Source organism: Micropterus dolomieu, linkage group LG09 (assembly GCF_021292245.1).
Source record: "Micropterus dolomieu isolate WLL.071019.BEF.003 ecotype Adirondacks linkage group LG09, ASM2129224v1, whole genome shotgun sequence".
NCBI classification, from domain to species: Eukaryota; Metazoa; Chordata; class Actinopteri; order Centrarchiformes; family Centrarchidae; genus Micropterus; species Micropterus dolomieu.
This window is the reverse complement of record NC_060158.1, coordinates 17,692,843-17,711,558: the sequence shown is the minus strand read 5'-3', so window position 1 is coordinate 17,711,558 and position 18,716 is coordinate 17,692,843. Positions and strand designations below refer to the sequence as shown.

The following is an 18,716-nucleotide window of genomic DNA, read 5'->3' as shown; positions in this document are numbered from 1 at the left end:
AGTTTTACATTCCTCCAACAATGCTCACACAGTCACACATAAATGCAGACACATACACACATACTGTATCAAGCCTTCTTCATACCTTGGAACCTTATGGAGTTGTTGATGAGGTCCAGCACATCAGCAATTGCGTTGTACTCGCCCACCTTCACTTCCCGGCCCTCTGTTAAAGAAACACACAAATATATAGACATTAAAAAACATGTACTTAATCTGTTCAAAGTGACTACTGGATATCAACACCAGTTTCTTCAGCCTGGTTTTACACTTTTAAAAGCAATTAGCAATCTTCTAAAATAGTTTTAAATTGTTTGTTGTCAAGAACCGAACATGAACCATCCATCCATCATCAACCGCTTATCCTGCGTACAGGGTCGCGGTGGGGCTGGAGCCAGCTGACATCGGGCACAAGGCGGGGTACACCCTGGCAGGACGCCAGTCCATCGCAGGGCCACACATAGATGAACAACCACTCACGCTCACACCTAAGGACAATTTAGGGTAACCTATCAACCTAGCCTGCATGTCTTTGGACGGTGGGAGGAATCCGGAGCACCGCAGACACGGGAAGAACATGCAAACTCCACACAGAAAGGCTGGGGCTTTGAACACACAACCTTCTTGCTGTGATGCGCCAGTGCTAACCACCGCACTACCGTGCCGCCCTAGAACATGAACGTCTGTACCAAATTCCATGGTAATTCTTCCAATGGTTATTTACCATAAATGTATACATAATGTTGGTGCTTGATGAAAATCTTTATTGGGTAACGTCATCTCCGAGCCATGAATGTTGAGATATTTCAGTCTTGATCAAATTAGTGAGCGACTGCTCGCAAGGCTAAAAATAACATTATGTGATCTTATGGCCAACAGCCCAACAACTGACTTAATGTTTACACAAGTTTTGGAGTTTTCTAGCTTGATTTATGTGAAATCTTTGGTATATTTCATTATGCAATAAGTGCTGAAATAATGGATACCAGATACAAAGCAACTTGAAGGGTCTATAAAATGTAGCACCAGTGCTCCTTATTTGGAGAAAATGTAACAGAGGCTTCTTTGAGAGAACAAGTAAATCTAATTCAAACACTAATTGGACACAGTGAAGAACGACCCAGCTTTAAGCTGCACAGTCTGGCAGAGAGGTACAACCTCACAGAGACCTTTACATCACAGGATCTTTCAAAACCCATTAGTAATACAACAAAATATCCCTAACACAGAATTTTAAGGCACTCAGTAAAATTATCTTTTAAGATTTACTATTGGTAGCTTTCAGAAGCAGCTTAATATGGCCAGGAAATGGTCTTCCTGTTTTTTACTGTCTCAGTAATCGGTTTATATATATAAAACCGATTACTGAGAAGATATATATATATATATATATATATATATATATATATATATAGGTGTTTACAGGCTGCAGTGAACAGACACAGCTATTTCAAACACAGCTATTTCAGGATTTAACGCTTTCTCTTTTAGAAACAACAATGAGTCTCTCAGGTGTAATATTGAAGGAAGCATGACCTTGTCAGACAAACCTGGGCCATCACTCTCCTTCACTCATAAAGATTACTCACTTAGAGTGTACACCAGGGAGGAGAGAAGAAGGACATGGGATGAGAGGACAGATTATTCAGATTTTTTTTGTAAGCACCACAAACAACCTGTAATTTGTTCTTGTGGTGTCTGTCTCTGCTTCTCCCTCTAGTCACTCATATACAGTAGGCTCATTGAACTCCTCAGGTGCATTGTCCTTGACTAGGAAAATGACAGATAACATCAGCTGTTGCAGCATCACAGGGCACCGTGTTCCTCTCTCCTCTCTCTGCCTCATTTGATCTCCAATTTTGGCATCAAGGCATCAGCAAATGTTGAAAAAAATGCGACAATTTCAGAACAGTACATTTTATGTGCATGCACAATCAGGATTTGTATTTCTCAAACTTCTCAGCGCTGAATGAGGATCAATAACCATGTTTCCCTTGACCACGTCCTTTGTTAGGATCTAAACAGCAGAAGGGATTGTATATCAGCGCTCTTCCTTTGAGATGCTAAAATACTATCCCAGCACTCTATCCCCACAGGGAATATTGATGGCTACAGCAGGCTGGTAAAACTCAACCTGTCGCTCAGCCTGTTTAATGACATTTCATGCCTATTTGTTTGATTAGTTACTTTAAACAACTGTAAATCAGTGGTGAATTTGTAAGCTGGACAAATTTTGACTTAAAGCTAGAGTAGGCAACGTTGGAGAAATACCAAGAGACAGCTAGATTTTGAAATCATCCAACCAAACGTTGGATGATTTCATCCAAAAACCATATTTTTTTTTGATATTCATGTCAGATCTGTGAATGTTTAAAATGGAAAAATTACAGCGTCATTTAAAAAACATTGATGGTACAGATGAATGATAGTTTAGTGAGTCATTTAAGTTGAAAGGACTGTGAGAGGTCTATTGCCTGGAGGCAAACTGACAGCAGTGAGGGTGTTGTTAGTTCAAATTCCCGCAAAAATTAACTCTCACCTGAGGGGTGTTGTAATTAGTAAATCCTATCATTTATCTCTAAAGAGACAAAACATCCTAACATTTTACCCACACGTATCACAATGTCACCTTACTGGTATATATATTATTGAAAGGCCATATTTCCTTTTATATCATGCTCAGTAGTGCTTTGATTTAAAATCTGTACTCAGAGGGATTGCAACTGCGATCAAGACCTTTTGTAGCCAGCTATCTCTTATCCCCATGAGAAACAGTGGGAATAAGAGCCATCGAAGCCCCTGACTAAGAACGTCTAACTGGGCAAAATGGAGCTTCAGAGGCTGAAGACAGATGATAGGGTCATGTTGAGGATCACTGCCTTCTAAAATATTCAAGCCAGGGCTGTCCCTCCTCTCCTCGCCACACAGCTCAGGCTCTTGGTGTGTCAAAAGGGTGACAAATTCACAATCCCTGACAAGTGAGGAAGGAGTGATACGGTGAAGGTTAAGGAGGGATGGAGGAGAAAGCTAGAAGAAGATACTGAGAGATAGCTGTAACACAGGGGAGGGTTTGATTGAGGAACCAGCACAGGGAGAAGAGAAAGTAAAATATGGATGAGGAAAGAAAGACAGACAAAGTGTATGGCTATGATTCAGGCTAAAGCATTTGGGCTTTTGTTGTCCCATCATCTCCCAGTCAAACGGCTCAACCTGCCCTGAAAAACTCTCTGTCTGCACACATTTTTTCATCATTTATAACACACAATAACACTGAGCACTTGTCTATTACAGCATGATAATTTTTTTTGCCTATAAAATGGCACACGTTCATGCAGCACTAAAAACTCTTACTGTGGAATCGTGTGTGGTCTCTCTTTTTGTCAAAACCACTGAACCTGGGTTTTAACAACATTGGCATGCATACGTGCACCAACAGAGGCACGCACACATACTGCTCTCTATCTCATACATATGCGTACACAGAGTGTGATGTAAGTAGCCAGAGGGATCGAAACCCCTCTGCAGTGGGGAAGATAAGATGGTTAGGCAGAGAGGACTGAACAGCTCCATGCAGTGTGCTACATATAGTCTGGGGAGCCTAGGAGCTGGGAATCCCCTGCATCAAGATGCAATCTCTGGGTTATTCTCACACTCAGCTGGCCCTGCTGGCTCAAAAACAACCCCAGGATGATGCTATGAGGACAGAGAGTATTGAGGTATGTTTTTATGTGCAAACCTTGACTGTCCAGACGTACAACCTATCATCAAAGAAGAGAATAAGCACAGTAAAGGACCATGGGCCTTGCAATTTAGAGTTTTAGATTCACCTAACCTGCACCCACACAGACAGAGAGAGGGCATGCAACTGCATACAGAAAGGCTTGTGGAGACTTTCCTCGCCAGAGAAACAGTTTAAAATGTTTCATGTTTGTGTTTTTCTGACAAACAACCCTTACAGTCATGCGAATAATGACTGTCCTCTAAACAACTAATGAGATAAATGTGAATACAAAGCTTCTGACTTCAAAACTGTTAAATCCTTCAGCCTCCCTTTCCCGTGTGTATGACTCTGCTGCAAGCTTTTCCTAAGTCCTGTTGGTCAGGATTCATTTTAGGTACAGACATATCAACCGTGGAGGCTTGAGAAATATAAGTGGCTTTCCAAAAACTGAGGTAATCCTGCACTGCATTTCTGAAACAATTGCAGGTTTTGCTGAACACACACGTGCAGTGGTTAGAATTCAACACATTATAGAAATAATTCTAACTCCAGCTCAGAGAAAGAGTCAGGTCCAGAACAAGGGTGTCTGACTGGAGGTGGGTGTGACAGACTGAATGAAGTGAGCACAAAAGACACATCAATATGGCTTGTTGTTGATGCCTTGAAACAATGTTTTCCATTCAAAATAGTCTGAGCAAAGGTTAAAGTCCCAAATGACTTACTGAAGAGAATAATCAAGCCAAGTTAATCTGAGGAGTAGAGTAATAGAGGCGTTACACATACCTTGAAACTGATTGAATTTTATTGTGCCCATCCTCTCTCCGTTCCGAAACATGACTTGGCCCTGAAAAGAAGAAAAAACAAAAAAATGTGTCTTTGATATTACATAAAACATAGAAATCACATATACTATAAGCATTTTGAATTATGAAAACGTTGAACACCGCTGAAGAAGATGCAGCATAAGTAGTAAAGTGAATTTCAGTAGAAAATAAAAAAGCAGCTTAGTTCCACTAAATTTATGCACAGTGCTTTCCTGATACTGGAGCGTTGGCAGGCAAAGGGCAGAATCTCGGCTCCTGCACATACTGCATCTCATTTGATTAGAAGTGGCCAAAACCGATCTGTTTATAGAGGTAAACAAAATTATCTTTGGGCCAATTCATTTGCTAATATCCTTGGAACAACATCAGATCAGCAAGGCTGCCTGATTTAAATGTTTCATTGGTACTAGTCTGGGCTCAGAAAGCATTTATTTAAAATGCTTTTCTTTAAGTGTTTCTCGTATTTGGTTGCAGACAAGTGTGTGGTGATCAGTGAATGTATCTGAGATATTATTTTAAATTTCTCAATAATTATTTCTCACCAAAAGGTATGTTTGTCGGTCTAACAAACACCCTAAATGTTACAAATAACAATGCAAAGACTTTGATTTACAGTTTTTCTCAGTCGCTTTGGTGCATTTCTCAGATCAGAATTGAAATTCTCAAAACTAATTGTTCAACCTCCACATCATCTCGTCACTTGTGCACATCATAAAAGCGCTTTCTCATTGTTTTGAAAAAATTGCAAATGACTTGACACACTGATGCAAATGATTATGTACAATTGTCTGCTGTTTCCTACATTATCAATTGCTTATGTCCTGCTGATCACAATGAATTATGCCAGTCTCTGTTGAATAATCTTACCCCCTAAAACATCTAGGCACAATTTCATTGCATTAGTCACTACATGCAAAATGGTTGAACATGCTATCAAAAATAAAAGTTAAAATACTTTATTCATGTCGTTTGCCTACAAGTATATAGCAACACTCTATTCTCCCACAATACCATAAATACCAGTAAACAGTAACAATACACAGTGAGCAGTAATATATATATATATATATATATATATATAAAACAAATGTTGTTTTCCCCTGAGAACGGGATAATTAATTTTCTCGTGATCACGAGATAACAAACCATAGCTGAATACAGGGGCTGGCAGGTGCGTTTCTTTAGGATAATTTCAAAGCAATTACAAGTGTCACTTGTAAGCTCAGTTGGTAGAGCACAGGGCTCAGTTTGATTAGTTTGATTCCTGTTCTTGTTGACTTTCTTTTTCTTCTTTTGTGTGTTATTTATTATCCTCTTCAGCAAAAGTTATGAAGAGATTGAGGGGAATCCAATCAAACGTTTCCCGACGGCTATTTCAAAGGTTCCGAAAGCCGTCAGGAAATGTGTAACGTTACATGGATTCCCCTGAATGAGAAGGAATTTCCTCTGCCTGGGAATGATGGGGAAATGAAAAGTCCATAGGTTGATGGATGTGGACCAAGAACGTCCAGTCCAGCACGTGCTTTACAGTAATGTGAGCATGTGAAACTGTCCTTTCATAAGAACTTTGTTGAAGAGGATTATGAAAAATATTAAAAAGAAAAATTTTGTCTTCAGTGAGGATTGAACACACAACCATAAGACTATAAGTTCTGTGCTCTACCAAGTGAGCTAACCAACAACACTGCAAGCCACAATATAATTACCATTATGCTTATCTCAAAATTAAGAGAAAATTATCCCATTATCACAGGAAAACAGAGTAAAAAAATATTTGATAAGGGCTTCCGTAGATTAGGGCTTCTGTATGGATATGTATGAATGTATATATAGATAGACATTCTATACATGTCTATTTGAATTTTTTTGCAAATGTGTCCTGAATTGATGAAGATATCTGTTGTGATGTGGAAGAGAATCTGGGATACAACAGACCAGAACATCAGCCAAAGGGGTGTATCCCATGCAACAGTCCTGTCTCTTTCTTTTCTGTATTACAAAGACATGCTCTGTCAACAAATTACAGTATGAACAGTAAAAGCATAGCTGTGATTCCTGTCCTCTCTCCTGCAATGTATAACTTTGTACTGGTGAAAGTGATATATACCAAAAAAGTGCAGCCTTGTGCATTTTCAATCATTGTCATCAAAATCTTAGCCAAAATGTACATCAGAAAATACTTACAGTACACTGTTATATTGACAAGATGGCTAAACATTTTGACTTGCTTGTTCATAAACAAGACACAAGGACTTGTCGTTCTGATGGCACTGACATGTTCAATGACATAAAGATTTGCTTTTGAGAGATAGACTAAGGATTTTGAGCAAGTTATGGGCTTTTGCAGGTAAACCACTGCGTTGTGCCGTTTGTACTACCTGTTTCGAGAAATGTATTTACTGTTTTGCAAATGTTAAGGATGATTCGAGAAATGTACCAAAGCAACTGAGAAAAACTGTAAACTCCACAGGAACAGCATAAGCAATTTCAAGCCAGGGAGTCTCTGGCAAACGCAGACAAGGTAGCCAAAAGCCATTCAAATTTGTGGCAATCTCGTAAGACATATTCAAATCAATTTGGCGTCTGTCACTTTGTCTCTTCCGTGTACTCCCATTCTTTCTCTCTCTTGTTCTATTTTCTCCTTCCCTCTGTCTCTTTATCTCTCTCTCTCTCTCCCTCTTCATCTACCAAGACTGTTCAATTAATTCAGCCTGCCATCTGCTTACAGAGCTCCTTAATTACACATTTAACTGGGTTTACATATTACTGGCTGGCTAACAAAGGTGATGGGAGAGAGCGAGAGATAGAGACAGAAACAGTGAGAGATGGGGACAGACAGACAGATAGACAGATAGACAGATAGACAGATAGATAGCAATGGCTGATTAAAAGACAACTAAGGGGGAATTATGGGAAAGGAAGCTGGAGAGCCAATTTTGCCTCAAAAAGATGGCAAGCTTTGAAGTAGCGGAGCAGGATCCCACCCCTCTGTTTGAATCTGTTTGATGTTTATTCGAGTGTGTATGCACTTAATATGTTGTCGCATTATGCATATACATGCATGTGTCCTTGATGATGTGTTTGTGTGAGCAGAATGAGCCACTCCCGAGTCTCCAATGTTGCCTTTACCCTGGTGATGTACAACGGATCCCATGCTACCGATTTCACATGACACTGTTAATCTGACCCATCAACGCTAACAAGTTCCTTTCGTCACACACTTCTTTTTCCTACAACATGCAGTGCAATTATGCCTGAACTGTAAGTAGGACAGCGCAGAGCACCTCAGTTCAGCTCATTAGGTATTACGTTCAGATAACTGTGGTGTGTAAACAGGGTCAGACAATGTGGGTTGAAAACAGAGGAACTTGACTTGAAGCTGTAATGACAGTGAGTGTATGTATCCAGGTTTTTAGAGTAGCTGCAGCCTCGCGCTCTTGCTGTGCATTAGCATTGCCACCATAATTGCCCTTCACATCACCAAAAGTGGAGCTATCGCAAGCCTTATTGAAATGGTGTGTTTAACAGCCCCCAATTTGTTCTCTCAAGTGTATACACGGTTTGTAGAACAAGCAAAGTATATCAAACACACGCAGGCACTGACTTTGACTTTCTTAATTGGAAATAAATGTATGCGCTACAAAGATTAAATTAACCTCCTTTGACCAAAATTCAAAGAAGCGACTGTAAAGCCTCTTTCCACAAGGTATTATGCTCCTCTGCAGCTTAGGCAACCTCACTGGAGTGTATTGACCCAGACAGGTGTCCCTTGTCTAAAATTCAAAGGATGCTCAGACCTGAGTCACAATGGTGGCTGGTGGAGCAATCACTGTGTGTGTGTGTGTGTGTGTGTGTGTGTGTGTGTGTGTGTGTGTGTGTGTGCACGCGTGTGTGTGAGTGTGTCTTTCTGAGGTGAGACAGGTGGAGGCGGCCAGGTATTACTTTGTCTGTAGAGGTGAGAAAACTGTCAGTGACAGGAGTACTGGGGTCAAATGAGATGTCGGTCTATGGGCGGCAGGTGTGACATCCTCCGGGTTTTCAGAGTTTGAGGTGGGAACGCAGTTGATGCGAATGGAACTGTGATGCACACACATACACATGTGCATTTACCAACACGTTAACAGAGAAAAACAGATGCACAAACCCCTCCCCACACCCTCTGTTTCACCTCAGTGCGTCTGCTTGATGTGACTGTCAAGCCTCAGGCTTTGCTGCTAACCATTACCCAGAAAGACACTGATACCAACACGATGACCACTGACCACAGATAAAAACACAGCGGACCAAACCTATGCCCACACACTTGTCATCCCCAATCACAACTTGCTGAGTCTCTTCCCATGCAGCCCTCCCTGGTGTATACTCCAGTGTACATCATCCTGCCCTGAAAGTCTCTCCCTAAAATCAGCCTTCTTCTCTGTGGCCCTGACAGCAGCCAGATCAATACTGTGGAGCCCTCCATGATCACTCTCCTGCTGCTGCAGCTACCTCTGCTATGGATTCAGCAGCAGGACTGCCATCAACGCAGAACAGACAGAGTTTATTCCCTTGAGACATGTGCGTGTACACAGCAAATGGACAGCGTAAAATCAGGACATCAGGACAGACATGAGGCTCAAGTCAGGGTATGATCCCGTATGATCAGTGCACATAACATTTAAACCAACAGCCATTTGCCATTTCACTAGTGCTTGCACAAGGATTAATTTATTGGAAAGCCAGTAGAAGTTATTGCAATTCACAGGCAAGCCAATTGAGTTATGTAATAGCTGCTTTTGAAATCTAAATACGAAAATAGCATAAAAGATGTATGCAGTGTGGAAAGGAAATTGCCTGCCTTTGCCTATGTCTTTGATCGCTGTGTGGGTGGAAGTTTCTATGTGCTAAGTGTGTGCTACATACAGGGAACACTTTTGATCTCATTTCATGCAATCCCTTAAAAGAACAGCTATAATAGTCGATAGATCTCAAATCTTTTGGTACAAAGATGCATTTAATTATTTTGCAATGCGGCTGTCTTCAAACAACATAATCGTTTACTGTTCAGCCAATATTGTTGCGCCGAATTTCTTTTTTTTTGCTATTGAGGATTTGTAGTTGTCAAAATAAAAAACATCATTATGAAAATAATTCAGCCGGTTAAACAATAACTGTAACTGATGTTTCGTTTTCTTTAGGACATCACGGTGGAAACGGTGCACTCTTTCAGACCTCAAAATCAAGAGTCTAATTTTTTCATTGTTTATGTCATTGCTTCATCATTACACTGCAACAGCAAGCTTCCCACTCAGGGACAAAAGCAACATTATTAATAGGATTCATTTATAAAGTGTGACATCAATAATGGCTAAAAAGCAATACTATACTAAAGTGCAATATAAAGTGATGTATATATATATGTCTCACTTAAAATGTTCTACTTTTACTCTGCTACTTTCAGAGAGAACCCCCTCAAAAGGGCCTTTTTCATAATGAGCATGTTTACTTTTGATTGATGAGTACATTTTGAGGCACATACTTCTGTAAGTTTTTTAATCAAAAACTTGAAATTGACTTTTACTTGTAATGGAGTATTTATACACTAGAGTATTGCTACATTTACTCAAGTAAAAGATTTGAGGGCCTCTTCCGCCACTGATGGCTACATATGTAGGATCAATACTGATATGAAAGGAGAGAATCAGATATTTAGCAAATCCCAACAACCTAACAGGACTTCATCATCGTGCGTGTGCCTGGGGTTAAAAGGGGATGAAATGTTACATGGTCAGTCGTCAATATTCTTGCACTTCTTTCCTTCTCTGAGTCTCTGAGGAAGACTCAATGTCAGCCTGCTCCTGATCAGCAGCCCTGAGTGGATCTGGGCTCAGAGAGGAGAGAGTACAGGGGTGAGGAATGACGACCCAGAGGAGTTGGTATGGTTCTGCCCCAGGGACGTTAGCCCCAAAGGAACCCACAATAACACAAGTCAGTAGCCTGTACTGATTTTCTGCGAGGCTACATTCCTGTCTCTCTCTTTCTCTCTTGTCCTGTTGATATATTTAGTATATTTGAATCTGTATCTCTACCTTATTGTCTCTATTACAGTATTTCTCTCTTGTGTCCCAGCTTGACTTTAGCCTCTCACCCTTCCATATGTACCTCTGTCATTTTCCAGCATAGCCAATATGTCTCACTCTTCTTCTCACTTGCATTTTTCAGGCCATTTCTTTGTATACTCAATTATGAACATGATATGAGTAATGTTCTGCTGTACCGTAAAGCCCTGCATGTCTGCTGGCTGTTCAGGCTGGGAGCAGCATGGTGTTCTCTAATAATGGAGTGGCCTTTACAGGGGAACAGGAGATATCCTCTAACAGCTCAATAGGAAGTGAGAGTGAGCAAGCATACACACACACACACACACACACACACACACACACACACAGAGCTTGTAGCTAGCATAGCCACCAGGATCAATCTTGAATGCACTGGAGGGAGTCGGCAACACCAAATGACATCACTTTAGGCTTCATACAGAGACAAAGACGGCTAAGTAACCTTCTCTGCAAACAAGCTTCCAGCCTTACAGAGAAGTAATTAATGCCACTATTTGTTGTTCTGACATTTGCCCACTCCGTACTGTACAAACACAGAACACATGGACACACAGAGTTTGTGCCTCATCAATATTAACAACAACATTTTTCCTGCATGTACATGCAAATGTTCAGAATTTGTGTGTCTGGAGGGTATCCTGGAGTGGATAAGACACATGCCTTTGGTGTGAGAGACCCAGGTTCAATTCCCACTGCAACACATCCACCAATGTGTCCCTGAGCAAGACACTTAACCCTAGTTGCTCCAGAGGTGTGCGACCTCTGATATATAGCAAATGTGAGTTGTTAGCTAAATGAGTAAATGTAATGTAGACAATCAGTCTTCTGATGTACATTATGAAAGTTAGTTAAGTAAAAGAAACCCATCTTAATTACATAATGTACATATATATATATAGATGTACAGATATATAATAAAAAACGCTATATGCTTCATCACTTACTGTAACACCAAAGAAGTTTGTCTCATTCATGACGTCCAGCACCATTTTTCCCACTTCGCGGTCATCCACAGTGAAGTTCTGGTAGGTGTTCTGCCTTTGTTTTACCCGGAGCAATTCCATCACTCGAGTCAAGGTTTTAGCAATGACCCAGATCCCATCATATGCAAAGCCATGGAACTTGCTGGCCTCCACACCTTTCTGCTGAAGCTCCCGGCTGTACTCCCTCTCGTACTCCTTAGGCGTCTGAAAGAGAGGTAAATAAAAGGATGAAGATGAGAAAATGTGAACTAGATATCTCTTACTTTTTAAAGATGTTATTTGTCTTTGTTATTTGTGCAACTTTGTCAAAGGAGAAGGGTTTATTTTCTATGCAATTTGAGGTACAAAGTTACTGGAAATGCTGTTTTGGGATCAATGCTCCAGTGCTGGGTAGTTCAGTGTGGAAAAAATTATTGATTTTGGTTGAGATCTCTGGTTTTAGAAACATGCAGATATCTTTTTTGTGGAGAACATTCTCTCATGTCTCCACAGATTCTTCTGAGCACAATTAAAGAGACATTGTAATTACAGGGATGACTAAGTTCTGGTCTATAAAAAGAAACCAAAATTAAATAAAGTTAGGACCTTCAACAAAACTGAAACAAAATGTTTCACAGTTCACCCGCATTTTATTTATCTCAGGCTGGCTGCAATATATTATACTATACATTCCATCAATAGCATAAATTGACCACATCTTTCTGAAATAACATCAAAATCAAGGTTGAATGTATTTGTGGTGAATTTTTCATCTCATTGGTACTGTGGATTTTCCTCACTGTTTCTCACAATTCAACTTTGACTTCAAGTCTCACAACACACTGAATTACTTGATATCAACATTACAGTCTTCTGAAGCACAACTGCGGATGTCACTCACTCTGCCAGAGATGCCCTTTATCTGCCGAGCGCTGAGTGGTTCAAAGTCCACACTAATGTATCCCTCCATGGCTGTGAGCAGCTTCTTGGTGGTGCAGTTGGTGGTGTTGGCCTGCTCCCACCAGTTGCCCTGGTACCAGCCGGGGATAATCCATTGGTATTTACTGCCAAACATGTTCAGGTTATACGCCTGGATGGAGTAGAAGAAAGGAGGTTGAAGCAATCTAACCATATGGAGATACAGTATGATATATGAAGATTAACATATATGTAATTATTCTAACTTAATGTGAGCTAAATGCAAAACGAGAGTGTGGTCTGAGAGGTTTGGTCTAGTGCCAACTGAGTTTAAAAAATACTGAAATCACAAACTAAGCACCAAGGGTAAAACATAACATGAGCCCAAACCATCTAAAGCCAAATTATGTGACCCCAAACACTTAAGTGTTAAATTTAGCCACACTGATTCTAATAGGTTCAGATTAGTTTTTGTCAGGTTTGTGCATAAGGCATATATTCACCACTAGATCAAACCAGATCACATCATGTCTGAATCATTTGTTCAAAGAAGCACTGCACCAATTGTATACCAAATGTAAGATTTTTGTCAGAACTTGGCAAGACACTGATAGACAGCACTGACAAAAATTGATATCCGAAAGCTATGTGTAGACTGGAGACTTACACAGCAGAAAACCTTGGCGGCCAGGTGCTCGTCAAACTGGCCAATGATGATTCTCACATCGTTGTCCTGAAAAAAGAAAGAATAAGTCTTGAATTGACTAATGAATTAAAAGGCAAATATGAGCAAAGTTTTCCAGCACTCATGCACACAAAATGTTACAGCACACCTAAGGTACCTCTACAGAATGTGTTTGATGTGAAACGGCATGGTCATAAAATCAAAATTATACTGTATCACTGTCACCATACACTATCCTTTAGTATCCTCTGGGTAGTACCCAGCTCAGCCACAGCCTTTTCACCCTGCTGCCTTCTGGGAAGAGATATAAAGTTTCAGCTGCCACATTACCAGACTGAAGAGCAGCTTTTTCCCCCAGCTATCAGACTTTTAAGCTCAAATTCAACCTCAGCACTGCTCCATTGATTATAGTTTATTTCTGTTTACCATTTTTATAATTGCTTCTGTATTTATGTATATTGTCTGCTATGTAGCCGAAGGGAGTTACAAAACTCAATTTCACTTTATAACTTGTTATATTGTGACAAATAAATGTACCTACCTACCTACCTACCTACCTACAGTGTTCATTACACTTCTATTGTGATTTTGTGACCCCCTGGCTTTACTGTAATCTTGTAGCACATGTTAGCCATATTTGCTTGTTACCCAGGAACTGCTAACAGCCATTAGACAAAAAAGACTATCTGCTCTAGGATCACTTTCCTTGTTTGTGATGCCTTTTCTCATCATTCTGCAACATCAAATTTTATTAAGAAATGGACATAGAATCAGCCATGTTGCATGTTCCGCATTTTTATCATAAAACAGTGTATGTCTATCTCATCAGTAGCTACTAGGTATGTGGGATCTGAATGGCAAAGCAGCAGCTGAGAGGCTAAGGTAATTTTAAGTCGCACTGCGTCAATCAGTAACAAGAGAGACATTAATGTCAGTGAGCAGAATTGCCAACCAGGCTGGAGAGCACAAATTTACATGGGGATTCAGAGCACATGGCCTGGTGATTGACTCAGTAAATAATTCAGCTTGCCCGGGTGGAAGTGCAGCATGTTTCATGGTGGGAAAAAAGATCAGGCTCTGGGGCCAACAGTCTGTCATTTAGTGTGCGCAAGCACATCTATTGTACAAACAGCACAGGCCTATACACACAAATGCACATAAGTGGATGTGTGGATGTGTGCATATGTGCGTGTCAAAACACAAACATTACAGTACAAAATTGCTCCAGATCCAATCCAATATTACAGACTCAACTTTGATGAATCTACATGGTCAGCGAGGCTGGAGGTGATGTGTGATGCATGGAGAAAAATGTTATAAGGGCCTAATTTAACCCTGACAGTGCAGACGGACAAACAGAATACCAAATCTAAGGATCCAATCGATTATGTTATTGACTTTAATGGAAGACATACTTTATTATTTTGAGATTAGTCACCAATAGTCACCTTGTAACAGGATTCTCATGGTTTAGGAATACATACTAAATACTGAGTGTGTTTTCTATGCTAATGTCATGTACTTTAAGTGCTACATGCAGTTCTGAAGTGTTCAGTCCCGTCTATCGATTAGGTGAAAATGCTATACATTTAAAAACAACATACAACAAAACATTTTTAGTGGCATTCTGACTTCAAGCAAGGCCTTTTTGAAATGCAGTTATGAAACACAACACTCTGAAAATATGATTTATAGTCGATCTGGGTTGAACTGTAATATAAAATTAAAACAAAGAACAGTGGATTGACAAACACACCTGCTGTAATTTCAGGGAACCTGTGGTGTCCTGCCTGTATTCTGTATAATGAGAAACCATTACAATACAGTTCATGAAGTCCTCTTCCCTCAGGCAATCTCTACCATATGTCATGCACCCACAGATCGGAGGGGGCAACCAATCACTGTCATCACAATTCCAATTCCTTAAGGAGCTACCAGCTCTAACTGCCAAACATTGTAGTTAAGCCTCTAAATATATTGGATATAATAGATAGATTTTATAGAGATATAAGATAAATTTACATTAGTTAGATAGACGATGACAGATAGATATACCTATAGCTTTCTAGATCGATAGAGAGACGCTATTGTACCAGTCCCAAATTCAGCTCTAGGGTTAATTTCATCACAAAATCATCTATATATATCTAGCATTGCATATAGGACACACACACACACGTATACACACACACTAAAGAGGAAGTGCACTTTCAGAAAGCTAGACTGCTCAATCAAAAGGCTTCTCTGGTGGTTTCTCATTAGAGCCAGAGAGCATGCTGGGACATTTAAGGGGTCTTTTGTATAAAGCCCTTAGTGTTGTTCCACTGCTCTGGCACCATCACAATGTGTATGTGTGTAGATGTGCAAGAAGGGCAGGTGACAGTTATGAAGTTTTCTGGAGTGGGCACTTGCATTATTGTGTATGTGTGTATGTGTGTATGTGTGTATGTGTGTGTGTGTGTGGGTGGGGGGGGCTGCGCATGTGTGTGTGTGGGAGGGGGGGGGGCTGCGCGTGTGTGTGGGTGGGAGGGGGGGGGGGGCTGCGCGTATGCGTGCGTGTGTTTGTAAAGTGCGAATGGCTACTCAATAATACTGCCCCTCTCTGGACGAAAAGCACTTAACCCAAAATGACACCAGACTTCGTAGTTGTGGGCAAGGCCATGAGTAAATGTGTTGTGTTTGTGCATTACAGGCCAACTGGGGCAATACGTGGCCTCAAATTGAGGGGTTAGGGTTAGGGGTTAGGGGTTAGGGTTAGGGTTAGCTCATTGCTAGAGCTTTTATATAACTATAACAATAATTGTTCTCAAAGAGGGTAGTGTTAAGGGCAGCCTTGACTGCTTTATCCATGACAGGGTTGTTTGTAACTTTATGATGGTGATTTATATGTAATACTGTACCTCATAAGCCCAATCAGGCACCGTTAAGGCTTATTAGGTGCACACACACATGTACACACACACACACACACACATATCTACACACACACACAGAGTGTACTAATGATGGTCTTTTATTAGGTTGTAGGAGATGTGATTTGTAGACTGGGCAATGTGTTGCTTCTTCCCACTAAACCATCCCCCTGTCTGTTTGTGATGATTACTGTGCAGCCAGTGTGCTGTGTGCAGTGCATGTAATCCAGTGCACACACTTGCAGGACAGATTTATGTGCCTCTTAGCTGAGCATTGATTGTTATACACACTGTAATGACCACATTATCTGAACCTGAATAAACAGGCTGCTGCATTTTAAATTAAAAAAGTCACTTGTCGTCGCAGGGTGTCAAATGACGTCCCAGTGAGAAAGTCTGACAAAGCGTCTGTATTTGACGCTATGGGGTGGGAACTTGTTGTTATGTACCACAATATCTGAGCGTTCTTGACCTTGTCACTAAAAGCACATTTGGGGAGAACAAACTCAAAACAACAGTGTGACACCATTGGCGTCTCAGACCTAGAATTTGGCGTGGATTGGTCCTTAAAGATGGATGTGAAGAGGACTGTGTTCGCAGAGTGAGACTCTTGCTGGAACTTGGTGCTATTTAGGGATTTGGACCAGCAGAGGTGCTTCATCAATTTGAAACGAGAGCCAACAAAACACTGCGGATTACAGGAACAGCAGCAGCTGTTCTGATGATTATTATCAACAACAGACCATATGAAATGGACAAACTTATAATGATAATATCAGTGCAAACCATTTGTCTTGAGCTGATCCTTGGTCCCTGTTGGTCCGCAAGACAATGAAGAATGCAAAATTAGTCTGTATTTTAAAAAAGGTAAGTTTTGTTTACAATTGGGATTATATATGGTATAATTAGGGTCAACATACAGTACCTACTGCACAGGTTAAAGAGGTTGTGGATATGGGTGCTCCCCTTAACACCAGAGAAGCATTTATCTAATATGCTGGTGAATAGTTGTGCATTGATGCGTAATCATACTAGAAAAATTACTTTTCCAATCCAAGGTTTTTTTGTGAATTCATTGGCTTCGTGCTGTTGACTCTTCAGTGTCAGATTTCAGAGCTTTGTCCATTGAGAACACTGAAATCTAAAATTAGAAATAGCTTTAAATAAATAATAATAGCTAAAGGGGAAGATAAAGTTAGTGCGCAAATCAACTATACTTGAGAATAAAATTGAAAGTAATGCATGTATGGAGGGCCCATCAGTAAGGCAATAAAAATGTTTAAAAAGAAATGGACTATCCCCTACCACATCATATCTGAGGAGCTGAGTTCTGAATGCATGATAAATAATTAAATCATAATAAATAATAAAGTGTTTTGGACTTTATTTAGATTCTAGGACATTCTTTTCTCATGTGGCGCTCCATTGAGTGCATGCTCTCGAAATCTTATAAAGCCCTGGTCTATAAAATGTCTGCTAGCATTGTTATTTTATGTTTAAACTGAAGAAGAATAAACTTGATTGTTACTATGATTAGAAGGTAGGTGTGGGTGTATGAGTGCATAAGTCTGCTTGTGTGTGGGTGTGTAAGCCTGCCTTTGTTATCTGATGTTTTGTCCAGTATCGTGGGACTGAGAAAAGGGCTGCTTCAACGACTTGCAGCGGAGATGCCTGTCTGCGTTCTGAATATTCCAGCTGGATCACAGATGTGAGTGCTCTATTTGTGGATCACACAGTGACGCCATGGCCCCCTTCTTCCCCCTTGCACATACACAATCACACACTGTACCAAAAAAAGACCAGCCTTCACAAAATCTGTGTCACCCTCTACCTCATCATATTACGTAGCTGTCGGGGAGGCAGCAAACTGCTGTTGCAAGATGAGCGGGAAACAGACCATTAGGGAGTCAGAGGCCCCCCAACCCCCACCCCAACAAAACGTTCTGAAAAGCTTTCGAGGCGACGCTGTGCATATTCAGAGTTGATCAAGGAAGAATGTTGTCAGCTTAAAATGTCAGCCCTCAACATGCAGTTACATATATTCTAGGAAAGACAGCTTATCTTCCTGTTCCTTCTCTATTCCTCTGTCTCGCCATCTCTATTGCATTTCTTTCAACCTGCTCCATCTTGCATGCTATCTTCCACTCACACGTCAGACCTCTCTCTTTCTGTATCCTACTCTGTTTCACTTCACGTCCAACACCTTTACTCTCACTGTGCCATGTATGCAACATCCTATGAAAACATTGTTTTTTAGTCCTTTACACTGACACCTGGTATGTTACAAGTTGAGCTCACCAGACACTTGGTCGCGTGTTCGATTTACTTCCATTGACAATGCTTCCTACTGTAAACTGTATGTGGAACTGAGTCATGGTGCACATACCAGTGGTAAATGAGGGCACATGCATCTCTGATTGCCTCTGGAGATAGTTAGGATAATTTAACCATCACACTTGACTGCATTTACATCTGAATGTCATGCATTTGTGAGTCATCCAAGCAAATTCTGATCAACCATGCATGTCAAAAGCTGGAGTAAATGGTGACAACGTCTAACATTGTAATATTGGCTATATATATATATAGACACACA

At 40.5% G+C, this 18,716-nt stretch overlaps 1 protein-coding gene across 1 annotated transcript in view; it reads right to left on the bottom strand.

The window, feature by feature from the left end:
- Window positions 1–18,716, bottom strand: part of gabbr2 (gamma-aminobutyric acid (GABA) B receptor, 2) — a gene marked incomplete at its 5' end in the record, with an annotated part of 163,285 nt that overhangs the window by 74,240 nt on the left and 70,329 nt on the right. The window contains 5 exons of the mRNA XM_046059150.1: window positions 86–166; window positions 4,505–4,565; window positions 11,588–11,830; window positions 12,507–12,695; window positions 13,191–13,256. Coding sequence (XP_045915106.1) covers window positions 86–166; window positions 4,505–4,565; window positions 11,588–11,830; window positions 12,507–12,695; window positions 13,191–13,256 — 640 coding nt within the window. The remainder of the gene's footprint in view (window positions 1–85; window positions 167–4,504; window positions 4,566–11,587; window positions 11,831–12,506; window positions 12,696–13,190; window positions 13,257–18,716) is intronic.